The sequence below is a fragment of the Amphiura filiformis genome, unplaced genomic scaffold, assembly GCF_039555335.1.
Source record: "Amphiura filiformis unplaced genomic scaffold, Afil_fr2py scaffold_21, whole genome shotgun sequence".
NCBI classification, from domain to species: domain Eukaryota; kingdom Metazoa; phylum Echinodermata; class Ophiuroidea; order Amphilepidida; family Amphiuridae; genus Amphiura; species Amphiura filiformis.
Genome location: NW_027305485.1, coordinates 419,561 through 446,653, shown reverse-complemented (window position 1 = coordinate 446,653; position 27,093 = coordinate 419,561). Strand labels below are relative to the sequence as shown.

Sequence of the window (27,093 nt, the reverse complement as noted above, 5' to 3'; positions counted from 1 at the left end):
TGGTGAAAAATGTGATTTTTGGACAAAAATGTGATTTTTGGTCAAAAATGTGTTTTTTGGTCAAAAATGTATTTTTTGGTGAAAATTTGATTTTTGGTCAAAAATGTGATTTTTGGTCAAAAATGTGATATTTTTTGGTCATGGCTTGTCACATTTACAAAAAAAATCACACCAAAAGAGACTTTTTACACATAAAGTATATGAACTATGTACTCTATGAAGAGGCTACAGATATGAAAAAACCCTGTAGCTCCAGGTGACCGATACACAAATTGATCAGACAGCCAGGTTATGTACAAAGTATAGGAGCCCAGATTCTGAAGACATAATAATGAAACTAACGTAACCACTGTGCCACATGATCATTGAAAACATCCTGTTTTATCAAGCAATGATAATTAACAGCTGTTGTTATACCATTATTATCAGACTTACCTGGGGCATAGAAAGTTTCTGGTCTAATCCCACACTGATATGAGCCATCATGGCACCACTGGTGAATGCCATCAAGGAAAACACAATGATCTGGTGGAGGAAAAAAATACAGATCAGAAAAGAATAATTGATAAGCTAATGTACTGCTATTCACTGCTAAAATCTTTCAAAACTACCGACACTACTCAACTTTTTGTAGCACAACCTCATTTCCAATGATCACAAAGATTTTCATGTTTGCATGTATTGGGCTATTCCATTTAAAGTCCACACTACCCCATTTAAAGTCCACACTACCCCATTTAAAGTCCACACTACCCCTGTGGAAGATTTAACTAAAGTCATCCACAGAGGGAGTATAAGTTTTGAATAGAATACACAATTGGGTAACTTCCATTTGAAATACTCACTACAGTTGTGGAAGATATAGGTAAAACCATAATACAGGGGGAGTATGGGTTTCAAAATGATTAACTCTGACCAATTACACTTGAATAACATACTCCCCCTGTGGAAGATATTTGCAAAATCTTCAACAGGGGAGTGTGGATTTCAACTGGAATAGCCCATTTATTGTCATACAGATCTAAAAGTAAACATTTCATGTTGAGTTGAACACAGATTCTGTTCAAATGTTGTATTTTTCAAATATTCCGCCAAACCAAATGCACAAGTCAAACTATAATGGTAGACAAAGATAAAAAGACTAGTTTGCGTCTGACGTCATCTGTCAATCAAACTCCGAGCACGGTTTGTTTACAAGTGTCGTGATGATATGAGTTGCTGAACACGGCGGTAAAACCGGGCGCCTTATTGTTAATTTTGCACATTTTAACATACAAACCATCTCAAAAGTTAGGTCTTAATAGTAGGAAACTTTTTTTGGCGAAGGCACCATGTCCACAATGCCTAGAAAAGTTGCTTTTTGCCTTGTAAGAGTACGTATTTTTCGCCATTCACTGCTATTCCTTTTCTCCGATCGGCACCAGCCAGATGAATCGACCTTCCTTTATACGCGCTATTATTAGCCAATCAAGGATCGTAGAGAATTTGTTTGACAGTGACGTCAGACGCAAACTAGTCTACCATTATATGTACACTCTCATTCATCTGGATATGTTGAAATTTAGATTTAATTAAATCTGGTCTACCAAACAGTGGTAGTAAAGTCGGCTCTAGATCATTTTCTGTTTAATGCAGATTTTGAAAGAATTCACTTTCAGCTTCAAAATGACACCTCAACCAGCTTCATCAGACACCTGGATGTGAAGTTATAGTTCATCAAAGGTCAAATTCCTAGTATATTCAACATAGAAATCCAATTACTGGAAAATGCCGACTTTACGACCAGTTTGTGGTGGATGGGCACATACACTTGATCATTCATGGTGGCCATTGCCCTAACACATGTCACAGACATGTGCTTTCTTGTATGTAAATTAGCCGGCACTAAATTTGTGCTGGTGACAATCCTGCATTTACTGCATACTTGACGCACATTTTGCATAATAAACACCTTGCATTATTCCCCCAAAACTTCAAAATCGCATAAGTGTATGAATTTGAAAATCAGAGAATAATTTTGCGCATCAGACATGCAGTAAGACTACAGAATTGGCACAAAACTGAACTAATATAATAACATCGAAATCTGACAATGCATAGTGTACAACCTACGCTTTAGGCCGTATAAAATTAATGTTTTGGTTCTCGCCCCTCCTCCTCAATTTCTGGGATTTGTCAGATTTTTTTTTTTTTTTTAGATTTTTCAATTATTTTAGACTTTGGAATGATTTATGAAATCTTCATACATATAAATAAGTTTATTAGCGAACAAGGACCACTTCCAAGTCTTTTTCTGGTACTCTAGGGGTTTATCCCTCAGAATCTCACAAAAAAAAAAAAAAAAAAGAAAAGTGCCTCATCGTTTCCTCGAGCACTGTTGGAAAAGACCGAAAACTACAGACAATGCTGATTTTACACTGAAAAAAAAAAAAAAAAAAAACATCTCCTCCCTCATCAATTCATGAAAATCCCTGGACGAGAACCAAAATATTAATTTTATACGGCCTTAGAAAGTGTGGGTTATGAATTACACAAATCTTAGAAAATGTGTGGGTTTGAGTTGTATCGCTTTTATGCGTGTTATGGTAAAATGCGTTCATGAAAAATAAAATGTGTGCCGATCGCTAGCTGGATGAATAAAATACCGATTTGCCTATTTACCGCCCTCTATAGCTTAAAACTTCACATGTTGACACACCGTCCATGGATTTTAGTACTTTTAGTCTGAAAATGAAAAGGTTGGGTTATGGCTTTTTAGTACAAAGGGTGTTTTCATAAAAAGCGTAGGTTCAAAATAAGAAGGGTGGGTTAAAATCACACAGCATATTATGCAATGAGTTTTGTAGACTTACAGTAAATATCCTGAAAGGCAACCACATAATAGCTGGAGCATAAAATTTCTCAAATAATTGGTACAGTATGCCTGGTTTCTTGTCCTGTTGCCCTGCTTTCTTGTCACTGATGCAGCACATCACATCGTAACGATTGCTCTGAAAATTAATGATCAAAACAAAATCGTAACTGATTGAAGAAAAAAGATCACTGAAAGATACTATGGTTAATATATTTGACCCATCACTTTTAGAGGAGAACCAGACTTCCTATACTGCCACATCATCCATGGGGAGAAAATTGGGGGTATTCGGGTTCTTGTCGATGGTGTGAGAAGACGAATGAAAACAATTCTGCATCATATCGAAATGTCTTGGAATTGCATGCAGGTTGCATCAAGTGCGTCTCTCAAATGCACCCATCATCCATGTCGCCCTTGCATGACAATAATTGCCTCGAGCACATTCAGAGGGAAACCGTATACGCCCAATTTTTGCTCCATGCCTGTATCACGATGGCAGTCGAGTCCTGGTTCTCCTCTAATTCTGTGGCACAGACATAGATCTACCCTTGAATTGAACATTATTAAGTTCTGAATATTCTAGGCGAGTTCAGTATCACTCTCATAAGTAAGTTTAGGAGAACTAAAAATCAAAGCCTTACCCCCTCCACCATGCTCAGAATACCTGTGCCATGCTAGCAATCACAGTGATCAAGAGACAAATCGGTGGTGAATGGTGATAAAATATTATTAGCGATTCTGCAAACGCTACCGCCCATCAGTCATTTCTAGCGCCATGATTTGTCTTGCTTCAAAGTTGATGTTGAGTTCAACTTGTAGCAATTTGATACTAGGCATACTATCAAATTCTGATATACAGGCAAGTTGTTTTCCCGATTGAGTGATCGGGTGTAAACGCACATTATGTCACTCAAAAAACTCCCCTCGCTGGGACTTCTGGCCTCATTTGACCTTTTGGCTATCTCCTCCATATTTCGTTTGTTAATCATGATGTTATATTTTGGGACTTTTCATACAAGAATTATGCAAATAAATGTAATCTTGAATACTAATATGAGATGACCTTTACCCATCTATTTATGGGGCTCAGTTTGCTTAATTGGGCTTACCTCCTGTCTGGCAGAATCCAGTGTGAGTACGGCTACAAAACATGAGATCTGTAGTAAGAAATCTATGAAGACTGCAGTAGCTGCATATAAGGAAAATGCCTTCACAGCAGGCATGTTGGATAAAGCACCTAAAACACACAAGAAATAACAACAAAATAAACTTATGTATTTTTACAAAACCATTTCAACATATTACAGAGTGTTTTCATTAAAGGACAATGTTCCAATATCACCACATCCGGTTTTCACCATGGCTTAATGACTAAGTTGACCCCCATTACCCATATATGTGACACGATCTGGTCCATGGGGGCCAAAGGCGGCAAATTTGAAACTGAGATAAAGGTAAAAATATGGAGTAAAAAACAATAAAATAAATAAGAAAACAGACATCAATAAACAGCATAACTTTGGAACCAAGCATGCTAGGCCTTTGGTGTTTTCAGTAAATGATAGCCTATTGTATGTATAATGTAATAATTACAGTAACTCAATTTTCAAAAAGGCCTCCTTTGGCCCCCATGGACCAGATCGTGTCACATATGAAGTTTCATGCTGGTATATCACTCCGTTTTGATGTGAGAGCTAAAAATGTGCATTTGAATGCCTCATTACATACTGTGTGAAAAATTAAATGGGTTAAATCAAACAAAACATCTTTCAGGCTCAGCCCTATACTTTGATCACCTCGGTGTGCCTTATAACATCGCAGATTAATATCTATATTTCGAGAATTGTCTTCTGACATCTTGCCAGAAGCATCACAAATTGTTCATTCAAGTCCGACGTTGTCGATTTTCTTTAACAAGCACAATAGAGTGGACCAAACAGGTCTAGGCATGTTATCGACACATGATTTCCAATTCAACACTTCGTCGGGAAAAAAAATCTGACAATGGACACGTGTCGAAACTCGTAATGAGATTTAAAAATGCTGGAAAAAGGTCGATAGATAAGCTTAAAATCACACTGATATGAGTTACGATTGCCAACTTCCGGTGTAAACATACTTCCTGGCTCGTTCTACTTCTGGGCTCGGGTCAATTTCAGGAGGTAATTTTCGACTTTACGATGAAAACATGATCATACGTTAATCTTATTCGGACAAAATAGCATGGAAATTTCATTTTTTTTCCTTTTTGATATGACAATTTATATTGACATGTCGGATTTAGGGTCATATCGACGATAATACAACACATACGACAGTCGATAACAGGCCTAGACAGGTGAACTATGACATTTATATAATGTGGGTCTACTTTTCAGCGTAGTGATAAAAACCTAACAATGCCCGCCGATTAAAAGCTGATCAAACTATAATTAAGCATATCATAAGGTCAATAAGAAAATATGGGCTTTCCACTGATACCAAAATCTTGCATTTTGATGGTGTAGAAGTGGGGATGATGAGGCTGTGTATTGTGCTTTGAACCACTGTCCCAAGTGAAACCAAATGCAGACAGGGGTAAAAACACACAGGGCTACAGGGCAATTAGCCCCACATTTCACAACACAGCCCATGTGGCAAAATGTTTGTCAAAGTAAAATGTACACACGATATCTACTTTTGGTAAAATCCGTTAAAAATAGCCCTCATAATCAAAAATGTACTTTGAGCCCTGAATGCAGACACTGCATTATTACTGGAATGGGTAGAATACAAATATATCCATGTAAATTGGGTAGTCTTACCAAGAAAGAAGGCCACTGATTCTGAGAGACTGGTTAACAGCATGCTAGGAGCAACATCACCTAGAACTCTGCCAACGTGTTGGGCACGGTTCTCATATGGTAATCTCCTGTCACGCTACAAGTGGAAAAACAATCAGCGAGTAAAATATTAGCATGTCTGAAAAAAACTGAATACAAGGAACAAACACTTGCAACTTGTTGGGAAATGCAAGAACAATGTTAGTGACAATGACATAGAGGAATATACAACAGCACAACTCTTACATTATGTACATTATTCTGCCTTGGGTGATTGTGTACCTCTTAACCCCATGAGAACTACCTGCCGATTGGCCAAAATGAATATTGTGACCAATTTTGAACCAATCAAGGAGGGAGGGTATTAATAAGATCATCTGCAAATGCAAGTTTGACCATAAATAGTTTAAAGCCAAGTCATAATTGGCAATTGAAATAAGCATTTCAAGTTATCAACTAATCAGAAATGCTGTTAGATGTCCAGGGGGTTAAGCACTACCGTTTTTTGGTGATTTTTCTTTGATGCATACCAGATATGTACCGGATATGAGCCTAAAGTTTTTTTGTGCAAAATTAGTCCCCTCCCAATTATTTTGTAATAAAAATTACTAAATGCACTGAAGACCTGCTTTTTAATGTATGGATTACATACCCAAGAATTTCCATAAAAACAGCTGTTATGCTGTTACTAAAGTTACAGGCAGGTTCACCAAAAGTTTCAACTGCAGAAGTTTTTACAGAATTGAACACTGCATGATACCAAGTAGACCTGAACAGTCTCAAACATAGTCAATCTCAACATAGTCTATCACAGTCAATCTGGCAAAGAAAAGTAAGCCGGTGATATCACACCCCCTACTAGGGCTGGAAAAATTGAAAATTTCGCTGGAAGATGATCAAAATTTCCCTTCAAAAAGACAAAATTCCCTCCAAATTCTAACATATTTCTTTGTTTAAGGACCTTAATTTCCCTCCAAACTTCCAAATTTCCCAGGAAGGAGCTCCCCACTTTCCACCTTTTTTTCCAGGCATGCCCCCTACATTCTACTGACAACCTGCTATCTCATAGAAGGAAATTCACATAGCCTTAAAAATGCCAAGAAAAACAAGAATTCTAACCTGATATCTTTGTACCAAGATGAAGATATTATCCACACCAACAGCCAGGACTAAGAAAGGCACCACTTCAATGACAATGAGTGTGGCTGGTACTTTCAAATATGCCATGATACCGATGGAGCTAGACACAGATAAGAGCACGATGATGACGCCCGCTAGGCCTAGAGTCACGTGGGAATCGATCTGTAATGAGAAAAACAAAACAAATGTTAGTGTAAGAGTGTGTTTATGAGTGTGGGTGTGAGTGAGCAAACGGAAGAGAGAAGGTGAAATAGAAACAGAGAATTCAATGCAATGTACAATGTATACCGTGTACTGACGCGAGTATAGTCCCACCTTCGAGTAAAGTCCCACCCCCAAATTTCCGAAAAATTTCATAAAATAAAAAAAATAAATAAATAAATTTACAAATTTATTCAAAACACATAGGCCTACAATTTTTTTTTTTTTTTTTTTTTTTAAATCAACCATGAATGATCCTAGCATTTAGGTCTAGGTGCAGGGACACTCTAAAGCCGAAAAAAATAAATTAAATTTGAGTATAGTCCCACCCCCCAATTTTGAAAAATGTTCACCCAAAATCGGGGTGGGACTATACTCGAGTCAGTACGGTATATCTAAAAACTTAATATCAGAATAACAACTGAATGAACACAATGTGCCATTTCAGATACTCAGGTAAATTGTACTCCTCTGCTGCATCCTGTTCCGTAGCCTTCCTGTAGGCGCTTTGTCAAGGATGCATTTCGGGAATACGGGCATTTATCATTCATTTGCCATTCTGATTATTATAATAGAGCATGTGTGGTCTATTTTGGACTTCATTTTCACCAGGTAGTAGGGTGACCAAATGAAAGGTTAATCGGTTGGCAAGGTACACATCCTATCAGAATCAATGCAGCAACAAGAAATACACAGACAATAGATATTTTAATACTGCCTTTATATCAAAAATGTATTTCAACTTGACTTGACTACCCCTTGTTCCCAAAACCTGATTAGTTGAGCTGATCTACAATGTAACCTCATAAGCAGACACTAAAAAACAAGTTTTCTATTCTGAGTAAGCATAGAAATAGTGCCTCTTCATATTACTTACCAGTAGTCTATCACAGCTGCCAAACTGTCCCAGCGCGATGGTGACGTACCCAAACATAAGTAAATAGCTGACAGCGATGGTGAAAATATCAGAGGAACTCTCACGGTTGATTTCATCTTGTACTGATCTCTGCAATGATACAACAAAGGGTATTCAGACCAAGAAGTTATTTTAAAGGTAGAAAGAACCTGCATTGGGCTATTCCAGTTGACATCCTTACACCCTCTAATGGAAGCCATGACATTAACCTCTCACACAGGTGGTATAGATTTCAAATTGAGTCACCCATTCAGGTAGGTACATTTGAAATTCCCACCCCTGTGTAGAAGATTAGGGTCATATCGTCCATAGGGGTGTATGGATTTCATCTGGAATAGCCCATTAGGTGGGCGGGGGATTAATTAGGATCCAGCAACATACAATACCATTTAACTCGCTTTCCCATTGAGGTAGAACCAAAAGAGTACCGACTCTGTCATGTTTATGTGAAGCTCATGGAGGGTGAAATAGTGGTTATTCCTTCATGTAATTTTACACGAAATTAGGGTTAGGGTTAAGGCTAGGGTTAGTTTAGGGTTAGGATTAGGGTTAGGATTAGGGTTAGGATTAGGGTTAGGATTAGCTTACACAAAATAATTACATGAAGGATCGACCAAAATACTGTACCTCAGGATTATTTCGCTATGCCCATGACAAGCATCGATTCAAAGTGTGCAGTTGATTATGTTCTGCATGTAACACATGTGCAAATTATTGTTTGATTTCAGGTCTTTGCAACAACAACAAAAAATGCTGGAGATGCAGTATTAATTTTGCCCTTCATGAGCGACAAAACAATATGGCAGATTCTCCATTATAGCATTATATATGGGGCAATTTTGAGTAAGTACTCTTTCATTGGGTATTTCTCTTTGTTATTCTGTCCACAAATAATGAATGAATTCATTATTTCTCTTTTTTTTTACATTACAACTTTTCCTCCTCAATGATCACTTTGTACATTTCGTGACAAAAGCAGTATTGCACACGTTACACTATATCATACAGGTTATTAGGCCATCTGGAAAGCCACAATATTATTTGGAATTCAGCCACGAAAATTACAAAACATCACCAGATCAGGGCCGTGTTTTGCAACACTCTACTATGTGGTCAATCCTGGCCCACTGATATTGTTTACTTAGCTTATCAATACTAGCCCACTTATCTTGTTTACTTAGTTTATCACTGAACTGACAATGTGCGTTATCTCAAAAATAGCTCAGAAAACAATCAGTCATCCCCTTTTATCAGAACATGTGACACTTCCTAGGACAAGTTCAGTCGTCCTATTACATACACACAATATATGTTGCATAGTTGTTCTTTCAACAAAGAACTACTACCATGTCAGAACTCTAGTCCACATAAGAACGTGTACACAAATAGATGTGCGGTAACTGGAAATTTCATTTCAAATATAGGACAATTTCTGTTTAATTAATTTTAAAAAGTGATATCCACCGATCCATATGAAGTTTTAATTTTAAAAGATTTAAATCCTCATCCACTGCGCTAATTAGCCATTTTGAAGGAAAGACTACTTGAAACCACCTTATTAATTACACAAAAGGCTTCAGTATTTCAGGATCTAGTAAAAAAAAAAACTGGAACAAGGGGATAGTCTATAGATGTAACAAAATTTGGCCAGCCACCAGACAAAACCGATGCCCATAAATTGACAGTGCAAAATAACATTCATTCATGGGTTGAATCACTCATAAACAACAGTAAGTAAGAACTTCTAAACAAGTATTGGGCAATTCCAGTTGAATTCCATATACCCTGTATGGAAGATGTGCCATTTGAAACTCATGCTCCCTGTGTGGATGATTTTAAAGGAAGTCTCCGGCAATCACAACATTATGCCTTACATGTTAGAAAAATAATTATCACGCACGTATCACATGGTTTTATTTAAAAATTACTCATATTGATAAAAACAGCCATCTCTCAATACGCGATATTCAAAACTCCCGGGCCCGACTGTCTGGCGGAATGACGTCATGGTTATTTGTGCTTAATTGTTGTGAGCTTTCATTGTATACTGGGACGTCGTTGCACTAGACAATTTTGGTGCCCATGAGTTTTGAATATCGCGTGTTGAGAGATGTTTTGATTCACTTTTATGGTCAATATGAGTTTGTTTTAAATAAAACCATGTGATTTGTACTTGATAATTATTTTTCTTATACAAGGCATAAGTTGTGATTGCCAGAGACTCTCTTTATGGTCATGTCTTCCATATGGGGTGTATGGATTTCAACTGCTACATCCCTATCTTATTACCTCTGCTTGGTAGGCGATGGTGAGATTAGGGTTGCTGTAGTTTTGGATGAATTCTAGAAATCCTTTCTCCCAGACGGTAGCTCTTTCCAGCGCAGCTGCGTTTTCTTTATCATCTTTCTTGTAATTGTTGACGGGGAAAGTGATGATTAGGCTAGTGGCATTGTTGTAATTCTCACCTAAGAAGGTTAAAATAAGTGTGTGAAAATGTAAAAGATGTTATGAAATCGTCTGATTGATTCTAGCGATCAACCCTAACATGAGCTAAATATGGACAGAGTGCAAGACCATCATAAGTGCAGAACAATGTAATAGCTGCCCTATGTAAAACGCCTCATTGTAAATTGTTCCATGTTCTGTATTACTTTCCTGATGGCCTTTAACCCTAACCCTACCCGTGTTTTTTTTGCTATCGGAAGGGAAAGAAGAAACGAAAAAGGAGAGAAGATGAGGAGAAAAGTCACTTGGCGCCCCCGGGATTCGAGCCTGGGACCCCTCGCATACTACGCAGAAGATCTCCAGCATGTAGCCACACAGGTGACGTTGGCCCGGCCAACGATTCCCTGGATATATATGACTTGGGCTGATTGCGTCATCAAGTCACGTGGAATGCATGCACACAGGCCACGCAGGGTGGTTTTAATAGTGAGCTTTAGTGAGACCTAGTTGGGTTAGGGTTAAGCTAACCCAAGACATCACCTTTACATCTAGTTGGGATTCGTCATGTGTTATGGATCAAAAGTACATTTATTGAAATATTGCAAATGGCAGCTATTACTAGGCATGTCCACTAAAAATTGAAGTACTTTTAAATTGATTCAGACCTAACTTATTGGCTGGGAATTGATGAAAGAAACATTTTGGCGTTTAAATAATCTTAATCGGACGTTTGATTCCAAAGATATGGCCTTTCGAGTGTCACGGTTTTATATAGGGCTGCTAGAACATGTTAAAAAGTTAAAGTCCAAAAAGGAATACTAACAGAAAGTGCAACTTTAAGGTACTTTTTCTTAATGTATTTATTAACTAGCATTTTCTGGAACATTATATTTGCTTATAACAACATGAAAATAAGATCATCCTGAAAATTTAATCGATTTTGTTGACATACAGCAAAAAATATAAGACCTCAAAACCCATGGTTTGTTTGGTGAAACCTCAAGCATGATCATAGATGGCTGCCATGGAAAATATCTCCATAGAGGAGATGAACAATAAGTGCATTATTTCAAATGAATAGCAGTAGTCTTAAACATTGTTCAATCTTTTAAGGTCAGTACAATTTATCTTCAAAAATTATTATATTTCATCATGGCATAAGTTTGGTAACATTAATCACTACCAATTTTGAGAAATTTGCTCCAACTCAAAGGTTATCTTTACTACATTGAGCAATACACTGTGTGTGCATGGAAGCCATGATGGATAGCATATGAAATGGACATAGTAGTGAGAAGTGCACGGGAAGTAAAGATTTGAGATGGGCCATGTAGGCTTAAACATTCTTAAATTTCTTAACATCCTGCACATTTTGTCTTCAAAAATAGTTAAATTTTATGAGTATGTAAGTTTGCTTGTCTGATTCACTCCAAATTCGGAGATAATTGCGTTTGAACACCTGATGCACGGAATGGTGTCACTTCAACCTGTTGTAGTTCTCATCTCATTAAATTTTTCATTAAAAAAGTTGATCTCTTCATGAAGGAAGGTCCTCTCTATTTACTGACCAAACAGGAAAAAGTTTGGTTAATGTTTTCTGGTGGAATCAGGAATTTCTTGAAACACCCTGATATAGGCCTACATTTGGATCAAAACAAGTATGTACGCCATTTAACAGGCCTGGGATTTCTTGTATCGATCAGTTTCTCCATAGACAATACGTGTGTGAGTGCACGCACACAGTAACTGAAAAATCGTTCTAGTGGAAACTGTATTGACAGTGGTCATCCCTACTATTACATGCACTTCCAAGTAAAAAAAAAAAGCAGTATATGTCAGTAAATAACATAACAGATGCTGTTCTTTTACTAATTTTTCTTTTAAATAAATATATTCCAAAAGTAAAACCTCAGGATCTATAAATAACATAGTCAATACTGTGCTTATATTTGGAAGGCACACACATAGGTTAATTCCAGTTGAAATCCATACACCCTCTATGGAAGACACATGGAGTGTGTATTTCAAATGAGTTTACCCGAATGGGCGACTCAATTTGAAGTCTACACCCCCTGTGTGGAACAATAAGGTTATATCTTCCACAGGGGGTGTATGGATTTCAACTGGAATAGACCACCATCTGTTCATGTTTTGAATCAGTCTGACTCTAAAGCTGAATTTATACTTGATCGCCGAGCGATGCGATTAATCGCTTTTGAAAAAGCGATTTGCAATCGCCGAATTTTGCGATGCATCGCCCGTCGCTTTTGCATTTATACTTATCACGGCGATAGCGATTGCAGACGACAATTAAAATATTCTAAATGCCACAAAATACATTTTTAAAACATGAGTTGCTGTCAATAATTATTGCTTTCAATTAATTTATCACCAAAAGTTAAAAATCGAGAAAGGCAAATTAATTAGCAAAATAATAGATCCAGTTGGTTGTATATGATTGGTTGACGCATTCACGTGTCAAGCGATATCGCTGGGAAGTTGAGATTTCTTCAACTTGCAAAAGCGACGTCGTTTTTGCCTCCGCGATTTGAATCGATTGATCGGCTTGACGCTCTGGAAATGTAAGTAAACATTGAGCATGTGTGAAAATCGCTTTTCTGCAAAAGCGATCGAGTATAAATTCAGCTTAAAGTAAAAGACTCCCATTTAGAACTAACAAAGCAGCTATTTTGATCATTTTATTATATTTTATCATAACAACACTTTCAGTTTTAGTTTCCGTTTCTCCTACTGATTATTTTCTATATTGGTCTGCTAGTCCCATTGATTATTGTAAAAGTGAAAATTTGCGCGAAATTATTTTTCGCGCTTTTCAAGCAGCTACCGCAAAACTAATAATGCGTGAAATTTATTCCTTTTGTGTATAGGTCAATGAAATCCTGGATTTAAAAACAAGGGAAACAGTTCATAATTGGTAAGGCCCGGCAAAAAACGCAATCTCGCATTTCACGCCGTGATTCTCGCTATTAACCAATTATCTCGCTTTTTAAAAAGTTTCCAAGCAGTGCACTTACTATCAAAATGTTGCTTTATGCCATAAAAGTTCGCCAAATTCCATTAAAATGCAGTTCCAACTTCGCCAAAGTGCAGAATTCAACAGCATTGCAAGCACAAGGTCGAGTGAAAAAGTCATCCTTTACTCAATAAAACTGACATTTCATTTCAAATGAGTTCAAGTTTAGGCCAAATATCATTATATTTATTGAATTACTGGAATATTTTGACTATAAAACATACTTCAAGGTCAAATTTTTGTCACTTTTTTCTTCGACATCGGCCGGCCGTCGGCAGGTTTGTTATTTACATCTAAACATTGTTGAACAATAGAGGGCAGCAAATTTTTGGATTTTTTTTTTTTTTTTGGATTTTTCGCATTTTCGGGCGTTTTTGTGCCGTTTTTTTTCGGGGAAAATCTCGCTTTTCTCGCTTTTCAAAATTTTGGATCTCGTTTTTTACTTCAAAAATTGTGTTTTTTGCCGGGGCCTAATAATTGGCAAAGCACGAAAAATCAATCACACAAAAATGTCCACATTTACAGTGGCTTGCCAATGCCTGTGAAACGTGATTAACCCTGCATTGTGGAGATATGCCTAGGCATTTTTTATTTCCCTTTCCTGAAAGCAAATTCTTTCTTTTGATAGGCTAGATGTAATGTCTTCAGCTACAGAAACCAAAAACAATACAATATACGATGGGCTATTCCAGGAAATCCATACACCCCCTATGGAAGACATGACCTTAATCACAGGGGATGTAGAATTCAAATGGAGTCACCCCATTTGAAATTCACACCCCCTGTGAGGGAGACTAAGGTCATATCATCCATAGCGGGTGTAAGGATTTCAACTGGTATAGCGCAATTGAGATTGTCAGCAGGACATGAGGTTAGATAAAGAAAAGAAGATAAAACGACGCTTTGCATGTCTACATACCATCATAATCTCCAAGTGCAGTCCAAGGAAAAACAGGGCCCCCATAAGTAGCCAGGCAAGGCATATGTAATGCTGTAGTGTCATCTATGGCGGAGGAAGCACTGTGAAATAAAAGTAATAAATGGTGGAAATTAATTAGGATGGAAAAACCCACAATCTTGCGGCCAATGTTCTAGTTACTAGTACTGCACCACACAACCCACTGCAGTGGATATTGGATAATTCATTCTCATTTCTGTATTCATTCCCACAGGGTTCCCGCACCTTGAAGCCTTTAAAATTCAAGGACTTTCAAGGTCCTAAAGCATGATTTTCAAGGACTTACCAGTTACCACAACCAGGGGCGTAACCAGACCTGACCTTCCGGGGGCAAGATTGAAAAATTTCCCAATTGTTGACCAAAAGTCATGAGCGGCTTGCCGCGGCTGTTAAACGGTGGGGTCCAGGGCCCGCCTTAGGGGCCCTGGTGGGGTCCTGGGGCAAAGCCCCCGAGAAATCAAGGGGCGGAGCCCCTGAAGCTCCTGGTTTTGGCACATTAGAAGCTAAATAATCAGCGTTTCAGAGTACAAATTTCAAATTCCCTCTTTCTTTCCCTTCTCCTTCCCTTTTCTCTTCTCCTTCCCTTTTTCCCCTCTTTTTCTTTTCTTCTTCCCTTTCTCTTCTTCCCTCTTTTTCCCCTTTTTTTCTCTTCTCCTTCCCCTTTTTTTTTTTTTTTTTTCTCTCCTTCCCCCCTTTTCTCCTTCCCAATTTTTGCTCTTCTTCCCAGTTTTTTGTGTCCGGGGCAGCTTGCCCCCCCGGCCACCCCACTGGTTACGCCACTGACCACAACACAACAATCATGATGTGGCCCTCCATGCAGCACGTATTCACGAAAGTGACAGCTCCTCTCCACTCCCCAAATTTTGTCAAAATCATAGTTTAGGCAAAATTCCAATTTTCCAGGACTTTCAAGGCTTTAAAAAGGTGTTTTCAAATTCAATGACTTTCAAGGACCATGGGAACCCTGACTTAAGTATAGGAGAGATTTACTTACCCAACACATGCCATAAGATGATCGTGATAATCAGCTGCAACAAATAACCCAGTCTCTGGATCCATTGCCTCCTTGTCCAGATTCTCATGACTATTCTGCCAATAGTTTAGCACACTCTCGATAGTGCAGTTCTTGTTGTCCGGTGCCAGGGGAGCATAGCATATATCGGACAATTTGATATTACGTTGCTCCTTGTCGTACCAAACCTTCAAGTCTTCAATATCTGTCTGCAAGTCAAGTACCTGCAGAGATATGGGTTTTTATAAGTGAATATATGAGCAAAGTTGAGTAACTTCACTACTTTTATAATTCAGGCCATGAAAATATCACCACAGATATTAACCAGCAAGCCGTTAATCGGAAAACATACATGTATTTCCCACTCATGCTAGTGCATCCAGAAACTTATTAGGGCATAAGGACTATTACAGGATCTTATAAAATCTTTGATTAATTTTTCTATTTGATAATATCATATATCACCTACCGTATTCATTCTATCAACCACCTATGCCCCTATAAGCACCCACCCAGTGGCTTTAAAACAAACAAACTGTGATATTATTTATTAACTGCCCATGCAAATTTGGATCATGGTCCAAAACATATCATGGCACATTGATGATGATGGATGAATATTTTGGCTATACAATTATGTAAACAATGTAAAAAATAAGCACCCACCCAAAATGACTTTGTTACGCGCACACCCAAAATGACTTTGTTGTTAAGCCCCTGGGAGGTTATAATGGAAAGAATATGGTACATATCGCTGTCGTAGTGCGTGTTAGCTCCAAGCCTGGGTTCATACACCTGTTCCGAATTTTGATGCCATAGGCTTTGTGTTGTGATTATTTCGATCAGTGGTTCGTAACAAAGAAAGCGTGATCCAGTTGACCTAGCAACGGTCATATTCTAACATGCACTACGACAGCGAATTGCAGGAGACACTGGTATATGTAGCATTTGCAAATTATATGATTCACATTGTTTAAAACTACTATGTCACTGGTTTCTTGAATGACAAAATACAACAATCATGCTACATGTACAAAATAAAACTCAAATGATTATTGGTAGATCATCTTTGATTCTGTTTACTATAATTACCTGGTGAAGGATATCTTTGCCGAGAACTGGTCCAAACGGGATTATCTTTTGGAAAGGATACGTCTCATAATCTGTCACATTGAAGGTCGGTGCAGTGATAATCAGCATCTCTGTTCGATAGAATGGCCCAAAGCTGCTGTCAAAGTAGTTCTTCTCCAGACGAGATCTGCTTGCCGGTGGTGACCACAATTCTACCGGGTCTGTTGTGACCTCTAGGAACATTATACCAACGCTGAAACATGTGACAACTACAATAGTAATAAGAATCACAATAATTGGATGACCGGCGCAAAGAGTGCCCCATTTCTGGAAGAACAAGCTTAAGTAGCGATGAATTGTTTCACCGAGCCTTTCGCGGCAGCCGATATCCGATTCTTTGATCTCGGGATGATGAATTTGAATTTCTTCACCGTCACTATTGACAGAATCTTCATTGTCGCTGTTGACCGAGGGATTTTCGGACGTAACAAGTGCCTTTCTTTTACAGGAGAACAAAGCATTTCGGTAGCAGATGCAAAGCCAGCCACGAAGAAAAAACAGAAGAAAGACAAGGTACGAGATCATGACGTAGAATGTGACACAATCGATGTTGTATACGTAGCAATGATATGCTGGCAGTGGTGGAGGCGGAGCGGGCGGGCAAGATGCCACACAATCTTGACAGCTACATGGGGCAGTCAGATTACCAATACCTTCGCTGCAAGGATAGATAGACATATTCATTGCAATCATTGGGGCCGGAACTGGGTTCGTTTTGTTTACAATCGTGAAGTCAATCTGAAACGGAGTCTGACCGTTTGCCTTATCCCCCATGAATCCCAACCAGCGTTCCGCCGAACAATGATCGGCACCGTATGCTCCGCAAAACAAAGACATCACTTTACTGTTTGAACTGGGAAACTGGACATCTTTGCACGAGTTATACATTCCCTCTGCAAACTGCTTTGTAAGGTAGTATTTGATCTCCGTAATTTTTGTTGTGTTTGTATCATCATCTTTTGCTATCTTTGTTGCATTCACAAATTGGCTGTTACCAGGGTCACAGGTCATTTCACAATAGTTCTCTAAAAAGTTTCGATAGCAGGATGGACATCTACTTAGCAGCTGGTTTGCTTGACCGGTTTGATTGGCAAATGTTTTGAGCTGGTTGGTATCACAGCATGTGTAGGTACCATTTGCACCACCCACAAGCCAAGGGCAGTGATCTTCCAGTATTTTCAGTCCTTCGGGGTCTATCAGCTGTTTGGCAGGGCCATTGTACAGGCAATTTTGAGGTTTGGGTGGGTTGGAATCATCATGTCCACATTGTCCATACCATATGCATGTTCCATCTTTGTGTATATAGTCTGCTAAGACCTGTGTAAAAAAAAAGGTCATAATTATGTAAGTGATAAGATACAATTTACAAACATACGGTAATAAATAATATCTATTGATATGGTACCAGTATTTCAATTCTCAATTTACATGATTGAGTGACAATCTCAGACCCAATATGCCATCAGTACTTGTATGAGAACCGAGTCTACATAGTGTGCTTATCAAAACAAAATATATTTAATGGTTGTAATCAGTAACTACCGTATCGCCAGATTGTTTCATCGCGGATATGTCCGGTTACACACAGCCAATACACTGTATTGGCTGTGTAGTAAGGGCTCATATTGAAATACCCTACCTCGTTTTCACACAGAAAGAAGGCAGAATTCCCCTCGCTAAGTGCGCGTCTTAGGAAAGCTCGGTCAGGAAAGCGCGCTCCTAATTTAAGTCAGTGAAGTGGCTAATTGCAGTGTTATAATCACACAGGATTTTAACAAAGAAGGCTAGCACAGGAAAGCTGCAGGATGGCGCACACCTTCCTGTGTAAGGGAATTTCAAAAAGAGCCCTAAGCAAATACGAAACAAGTCCCCGTGCTGGCGTGAATTCAGAGCTCAGAGTATGATTTTAGCCTAAGTCTAATATCCAACTTATCTTTCCAACATTATTGTGCATTTGTGCACATGATGCATAAGCAGTATTCATTGACAGGACTGAACCAATGGCTGTGCAGTAATTTCTATGTTTGTACAAATTTGTGCAAAAGATAACCAACGGGGTTGGGGATCATATTTTTAACTGTCAATTAATGTTGCGGACACTATTTCATTGAATGAGGACCGGACGCTAAGACCAAGGAACATAAGTATTTGAAATCTGCACTTGGTGCTTGTGGATATCGCAAATGGACCTTTGAGAAAGCGCTTCATAAGTCAAACTCGCCAACAAAGGACGACGCTTCACATATTTTATTTATTTATTTTTTCTTTCTTTATTGAGGTCTACCTTTAAAAGCATGTCAGATGAAAATAAAAATAAAAATGACCATCATGCGTGCGGTAGATTAGAACAGGAGCAGAAGCGGAAGCGATCGGAGCTTTGTAAGGACGGGGTCGCTGATGTCTTGTGGACAACAAATTATTTTGATGACGCGTGAGATTTTACTCATTTCCCAGCGTTTTGCGTGAGATTTACTATCTACATGTAGGAGTGAGATTATACTACCTTGGCGTGAGAAAGTGACCCAATGCGTGAGACTCAGGGAGGGACAACAAATTATTTTGATGATGCGTGAGATTTTACTCATTTCCCAGCATTTCGCGTGAGATTTACTACCTAAGTGAGATTATACTACCTTGGCGTGAGACCGTGAGAAAGTGACCCAATGCATGAGACTCACGGCCAATGCGTGAGAGTTCACAGCCCTGCTTTTTAGCATTTATTTCAGTAAGATATGCCCTCGGCAAAATCATCATTTTGGTCAAAAAATGGGTCAAAAAGGGGCATTTTTGGGAAAAAAGTCAATTTTGACCCAAAATTCATCTTCTGACAAAACGGAAACATGGTTTGACAAACACTTTCACCCTTTTCACATAACAATTCCAGTTCACTTATTTCCTGGGATAATGCACTTTTTTGTTATCGCTTGGTAAAAATCATGGTTTTGGGCTAAAAATTTTACCACTTTAAAATTTGAATTTTCACAGATGTGTTGAAAATGATAAAATACATAATATTCAACAAAAATTAGGTTAAATTACAATGAAAACAAAAAATTGACAGGGGGGCACAAAAATTATCAAGTCCCCATGCACACCTTTATGGCAGTTAAAGTCTTATCAGAAAATATGGCCTAATGTTCCGACAGTAATTTCATCATAACTTCACTTAGCAATAAAGTAGAAGATTTTGGTGTCAAATTGTTTTTGAGAAGTTCTCTCTTCCAATAAACAACAATTCAGGTTAAGGCGATATAATACCCCGATTTTCATCAGTACCCCTCTTCTTTTTTTTCTTGCAAATTTATTAAGTACATATATATGTTTATCACCTCATGTCCTGAACTTATAAAATATATCTACATATAAAGTGAATTTAAACAATTTTACTAAGTCATTTTAGCCCTATATATTTTTTGTTTACTGTAACCTAGTAACTCAGATCTGTGTTTCATAACAAACCATAATTTATTCTTTTGAAAATGTTCAAGTAGGGTACATGAATAGAATACATTAAATCCTTTGTTATACTCTCTATAGAAAATCTATAGTGGTGCATGCAAAATACCTACCATGATATAACACTGAATAAATTAAATAAACACTTATACAATGGATGCATAGTCATTAGTTGTTAGGAGAGCGCACCACCAATGATTGCGCCATTGGATAACACAGGAAAATACGCACGTTTGGATGGCGTTTTGTCACTGCAAAAACGTAATATAGATCAAAAGTTTGGTATCAAATTAAAGCTTATCACGTGTAGAATATTATTCTTTTAACAGAATATATTGGTGACCATCTGGCCCATTCCATGTCAACTCCAGGGATGTGCACCGCAGCACCTCTTCAATTTTTTTCTTTTTCTGTGTGGTGGTAGATATTGATGAGAAAGTAAAATTTTGAGCTTCATACTCCATTTCGTTTTCTAGTGGCATCAATTTGAAATTTAGGGGGATCAGCGTAAAAAATGTGTCGCAACGCGAAAGACGATGGTTGGAGGTCCATAAATGTATACAGGGAACCCTTTAAAACTTTGAAAAGTATGTATCCTGGGGTACTTTTTGGTGTAGAATTCAAATCTGCTATCAGAAAACTTTTAACTCCTTTACTTTAAAAGATATAGGGCCCTCAAAATGCAACTTCGTCCAACCAGGACCAACTTTGGGGGGGTCAGAACTCCAAAAGTAAAAATAATTTTAGCGTCAATTTTTTTGCCAGTCAGAGCCCTTTGGTAGGACATTACTCTTATCCAATATTGAGCATATTAGAATACATTTAGCTGAGATATTACCCATGGAAACCACTTTTTTTACATTTTGACACCCCTGAAAACCAATGTCAGACAATTTGCCCCACCATCAACTTCAGGTATGTTGAAGATATGTTCTTGGACAACATTTCTGAGAGATATTGGCTTTGGTTCTTGATGGCTTCAACACATTAGTAAGGTTTGCCTTCTCCATAGAGTTGTACACATTTTTGATTTCGCATGTATAATGATTTCATGCTCAAATTTTCAGGATTTTACTTTCTCATCAATATCTACCACCACACAGAAAATGACAAAAATTGAAGAGGTGCTGCGGTGCACATCCCTGGAGTTGACATGGAATGGGCCATCTACTTTTTTTGCTATTTGGCCGCAAAGAAAAAAGGTGCAAATTTAACCCTAAAAAATCACTCAATTTTTGAAACCGGACGTTGTTCAAATTCGCGCCAAAACTTCACCTCTGAAATAAAATATTGGGATTTTTTCTCAGATTCTTTCATGCAGACACTTGTCGGAAGCAAATGAGCTGAAAACGAAAGCGAATTTTGACAATATCTATAGAAAATAAAGCCGCAACAAGCTGAAAGAAGCGGTGGACTATTTTAACCGAATTTCACTGGTACATAAATCGTGGAGTGATTTGGTGGTGCGCCCTCTTATAAACGTCATTAGTTATCAACATCCAATTTTTTACATTTTTAAGTAAACTAGAGACAGTTTCTAGTCATTTCCCAAGATTTCATCCCTCTGCGACATTCCGTTCGGAAGAAATGATGCTCTAAACATCAGCTCCGAATCACCAAAAGACCCAAATTTCAACGTGTTTATCAACATGCAGAAGTTTACAGAGGTTGGACATAAAATTGAATGTTTTATGCAAAAAGATAGTCTTTAATTTTAATTTTTTTAATTGTGAAAAGTACTTTATGTGTGTACAAATATTTTGAATACCTTAAACATAGGCCTATTTACAAAATTGAGTCAAATTACCCCCCCCCTCTCGTTTCTCTATCTTCAAACTAGGCCTACTTTTATTTTGGCATTTTAAGCAAAAATACAAGTTTTATACGTTATTCTGATTTGGTATAAATCTATAGCAAAAGCGCTCATATAAGTAGATTTTTGATGCTTTTCTTAACGTCAGAGACTTGTATTTTTGGATAAATAAAAAAAAAATATTGCTAAAACTAATCACAAACGTTATTTCAAGCATTTGCGAATGAAATAAATGATTTATAAAGATTTCCGCCCTTATTCTATGTTCTTTTTTTCTATTTTTTTCGTACATAGCAACACACTTTAAAAGCCGCTTATAAGAGAGCGCACCACCAATGATTGCGCCATTGGATAACACAGGGAAACACGCACGTTTGGATGGCGTTTTGTCACTGCCAAAACGTAATATGGATACAAAGTCTGGTATCAAATTAAAGCTTATCACGTGTAGAATATTATTCTTTTAACAGAATATATTGGTGACCATCTACTTTTTTGCTATTTGGCCGCAAAGAAAAAAGGTGCAAATTTAACCCTAAAAATCACTCAATTTTTGAAACCGGACGTTGTTCAAATTCGCCAAAACTTCACCTCTGAAATAAAATATTGGGATTTTTTCTCAGATTCTTTCATGCAGACACTTGTCGGAAGCAAATGAGCTGAAAACGAGCGAATTTTGACAATATCTATAGAAAATAAAGCCGCAACAAGCTGAAATAAGCGGTGGACTATTTTAACCGAATTTCACTGGTACATAAATCGTGGAGTGATTTGGTGGTGCGCCTCTTATAAACGCGTCATTAGTTATCAACATCCAATTTTTACATTTTGAAGTAAACTAGAGACAGTTTCTAGTCATTTCCCAAGATTTCATCCTCTCGACATTCCGTTCGGAAGAAATGATGCTCTAAACATCAGCTCGAATCACCAAAAGACCCAAATTTCAACGTGTTTATCAACATGCAGAAGTTTGCAGAGGTTGGACATAAAATTGAATGTTTTATGCAAAAGATAGTCTTTAATTTTAATTTTTTAATTGTGAAAAGTACTTTATGTGTGTACAAATATTTTGAATACCTTAAACATAGGCCTATTTACAAAATTGAGTCAAATTACCCCCCCTCTCGTTCTCTATCTTCAAACTAGGCCTACTTTTATTTTGGCATTTTAAGCAAAAATACAAGTTTTAGTCGTTATTCTGATTTGGTATAAATCTATAGCAAAAGCGCTCATATAAGTAGATTTTTGATGCTTTTCTTAACGTCAGAGACTTGTATTTTGGATAAATAAAAAAAATATTGCTAAAACTAATCACAAACGTTATTTCAAGCATTTGCGAATGAAATAAATGATTTATAAAGATTTCCGCCCTTATTCTATGTTCTTTTTTGTAAAAATGCGCGTACATAGCAACACACTTTAAAAGCCGCTTATAAACGTCATTAGTTATCAACATCCAATTTTTTACATTTTGAAGTAAACTAGATACAGTTTCTAGTCATTTCCCAAGATTTCATCCTCTCGACATTCCGTTCGGAAGAAATGATGCTCTAAACATCAGCTCGAATCACCAAAAGACCCAAATTTCAACGTGTTTATCAACATGCAGAAGTTTGCAGAGGTTGGACATAAAATTGAATGTTTTATGCAAAAAGATAGTCTTTAATTTTAATTTTTTAATTGTGAAAAGTACTTTATGTGTGTACAAATATTTTGAATACCTTAAACATAGGCCTATTTACAAAATTGAGTCAAATTACCCCCCCCCTCTCGTTCTCTATCTTCAAACTAGGCCTACTTTTATTTTGGCATTTTAAGCAAAAATACAAGTTTTATACGTTATTCTGATTTGGTATAAATCTATAGCAAAAGCGCTCATATAAGTAGATTTTGATGCTTTTCTTAACGTCAGAGACTTGTATTTTTGGATAAATAAAAAAAAAAATATTGCTAAAACTAATCACAAACGTTATTTCAAGCATTTGCGAATGAAATAAATGATTTATAAAGATTTCCGCCCTTATTCTATGTTCTTTTTTGTAAAAATGCGCGTACATAGCAACACACTTTAAAAGCCGCTTATAAGAGAGCGCACCACCAATGATTGCGCCATTGGATAACACAGGAAAATACGAACGTTTGGATGGCGTTTTGTCACTGCAAAAACGTAATATAGATCAAAAGTTTGGTATCAAATTAAAGCTTATCACGTGTAGAATATTATTCTTTTAACAGAATATATTGGTGACCATCTACTTTTTTTGCTATTTGTCCGCAAAGAAAAAAGGTGCAAATTTAACCCTAAAAATCACTCAATTTTTGAAACCGGACGTTGTTCAAATTGCGCCAAAACTTCACCTCTGAAATAAAATATTGGGATTTTTTCTCAGATTCTTTCATGCAGACACTTGTCGGAAGCAAATGAGCTGAAAACGAGTTTAATTTTGACAATATCTATAGAAAATAAAGCCGCAACAAGCTGAAATTAGCGGTGGACTATTTTAACCGAATTTCACTGGTACATAAATCGTGGAGTGATTTGGTGGTGCGCCCTCTTAGGAGAAGAAAAGGCTATTAGGTCACCGTATGTCAGGTTATAGGTCAATTGGTTCAGGTCAAATTTAAGCATCAATTTTGAATACACATGTGAGAGTCTGTGATATCATATGAGGCATAATTTTGATATTCTGTCTTTAACTGGATATATATCGAGAAGTGCATGGTGGATATACTAATATACCTTGGGATGTAAATGGTGAGTACAATTTAGAATGCCTAGTTGAGACGGATTTCACAAATAAATATAAAATAGTTACCAAAATCACAAAAGATAAGCTTACGGAAAACTACCCAATATGGTGGTATAGGTGACAAGAAATACAATTTTTTTCATCATTGCTGTAGTATGGTTGTTGTAACCTGTTACCTATGGCTTAATTAAGTTTCAGTGCAATAATGTCGCAAGTTAAAAATGCAAAATATAGCTCAACATTGAAAATAGAAGCATTTTAACCAGTTCCTTTTTGATAGTTGTGGAGCACCAAGTTCATGAAGTCATAAAAGAAATCAGGAACCACTTATTCCCATTTTACATATCAACTTTATTTCCCTAATGTGTTAGCAACACATATCCAAAATTTTAACGAAACCGTTGATAGTAAGCTTTCCAAAATGAAGTGAATTTAAATCATCAGTTATGTACCTCCTTTTGGCTTCTATCTGTAAAAGCATGTAAGCTACATTGATACCGATACCACCAATAAAACGAGAAGATTTGCCCCTTCATTTTGCATACCACTTTGTCCAATTTTTTTTGTAATTTCTTCACAAAATGCAAAAAATGCAAAAAAAATCAATGGGTGTAGTACCCCTTAATAGAATCAATTTGAAAATTGAAATTTTTATGCCTGCGCCTGTCCCTATAGATAAATTCGGCGATCTTTTCCTTTAGACCACCCACGCTATATAGGGACTTAATTATTACTTTTGCATCAAGGTTTACTTTTGCATCAAGGTTAAACAGTTGCCAAACACTTTGAAGTCAAGGTTTAATGTATTGGAAGGAGGGCAGGGCTTCGATAAAATGAGGGAAATTATGGGGTAAAAAAACAAGGTTAAAACAACTTTTTGAAAACAAGTGAAAACAGCTATGGTCGTGTGTCATGAATTGGAGGCCAAATGCGTTACATTGTACATATGCTCAAAATTAGAAAAATAATCACGCTTTCACACAAAAATGATTGTAATTCATCTCATGTTTGTCAGAAACCTACAATTTTTATATCATCATAAAGCTGAAAGTGTAAGGAAGACAATTGTTCAACTTTTAAGTTGATATACAGGGTGCCACAAATATTATATCGGGTGGAAAAGTTACATTTTCGTTCAAAAAGTAAACAAATTGGTTCCTCTCTTACTCACTAACATAAACACCTGTTCTGCTAAAACCTTTTTAGATGTGCTAATAACATTGTAGGCTCTCAAAAAAAGCAAACTTGTAATGATGAGTTATGTAGCCTAACTGAGATACAGGGTGTTCAAAAGTTGTACATAAATTTTTATGATTTTTATGACATTATCAATCAAAACTTTTTTCCTTCATGTCCTACACAAAAACCAATGGCATATTTGAATTCCTCATCAAATTTCCTTCTAAAAAATATTAACTTTTACAGAAGTAGGGTAACTTCTTCAAGAAATATGACATTCAGAACATTTCGGAGCACAAATGCAATGAATGCATGCTTAGTACAGTAACGTATAGGAAAAGCCTAGAACCCATGACACAGAATGCAGCACATTAACAACAAATTAAGGGGGTACTACACCCCTGTGGTAAATTTGTGACTATTTTTGCATTTTTCTCAAAAAATAATAACACACTGGTATCAAAAGTTATGTATATTATTGGGGCAAGGAATCCAATTACTACACTGAAATTTCAGTGACTCAAGACAAACGGTTTAGTATATGATAGGAAATGAGGTACATTCTAGCGGTACCTCTTTTCTTATCATAAATAATAAACCGCTTGTCTTGGGTCACTGAAATTCCAGTGTAGTAATTGGATTCCTTGCCCCTATAATATACATAACTTTTGTTACCCCTGTGTTAATAGTGCACCATTACATTAGATTCTCGGGGTGGGGGGGTAGGAAGTTGTGGTGGTTTTTTTTTTTTAATTTCATGCATTTATACACAGTTAGGTGGGGAAATTTGGTTTTTTTTAGTGTTGGTGGGGATTTTTTTTGCTCATGTAGCCCCCCGATTTTAGATACGAAAGGACACTAGCCACGAATGCTTGAAGTTGAGGCATTCGTGGCTAGTTAGCCTAGTGTTTCTCGAGCAAATTATGGCCAGCCAGCAGAGTTCTAGGGTTATTATAAATGTAATCATGAAGTTGTGAAATACCAAAAATCAGTACTAACATTATAACAATTGTCTTGATAACATCTGACATGTATTGAATGATAAAAAATTGAAAATGATATAACTTTAGTTTTACATCAATACATGTTTTAATACATGATCATTTATGACTTACCTGTACGGCACAGATGGCCAAAAGAAAAACAAATCTACGCAGCATAATGTTCAGAGTTTCACCATTACAATGGAGTGAAATGAGATATGATTTATTGCTCACGAACTGTACTATGATAACACCCAATCTTTCCCAAATTACTAAATAAACAATTTGATTTTACGTCGGAGGAAATCGGTCAGCAACTGCACTCAAACATGACAAATTTATTCTGCAACACATAGTAAGTATTTCTAGATCAAGGCAGATTATTACACAAATATTTTT

At 37.0% G+C, this 27,093-nt stretch overlaps 1 protein-coding gene across 1 annotated transcript in view; it reads right to left on the bottom strand.

Moving 5' to 3' along the window:
* LOC140143351 (NPC intracellular cholesterol transporter 1-like) overlaps positions 1-27,036 on the bottom strand; it is a 35,076-nt gene extending 8,040 nt beyond the window's left edge. Inside the window, exons 1-11 of the mRNA XM_072165209.1 lie at positions 26,827-27,036; positions 16,475-17,830; positions 15,365-15,606; positions 14,332-14,432; positions 10,223-10,398; positions 7,895-8,023; positions 6,796-6,978; positions 5,659-5,773; positions 3,964-4,091; positions 2,853-2,990; positions 436-525 (exon numbers count right to left, since the gene is read on the bottom strand). Of these exons, the coding sequence (XP_072021310.1) occupies positions 436-525; positions 2,853-2,990; positions 3,964-4,091; positions 5,659-5,773; positions 6,796-6,978; positions 7,895-8,023; positions 10,223-10,398; positions 14,332-14,432; positions 15,365-15,606; positions 16,475-17,830; positions 26,827-26,871 (2,703 nt within the window). The 5' untranslated portion in view covers positions 26,872-27,036. The remainder of the gene's footprint in view (positions 1-435; positions 526-2,852; positions 2,991-3,963; positions 4,092-5,658; positions 5,774-6,795; positions 6,979-7,894; positions 8,024-10,222; positions 10,399-14,331; positions 14,433-15,364; positions 15,607-16,474; positions 17,831-26,826) is intronic.
* Positions 27,037-27,093: the final 57 nt, after the last annotated feature.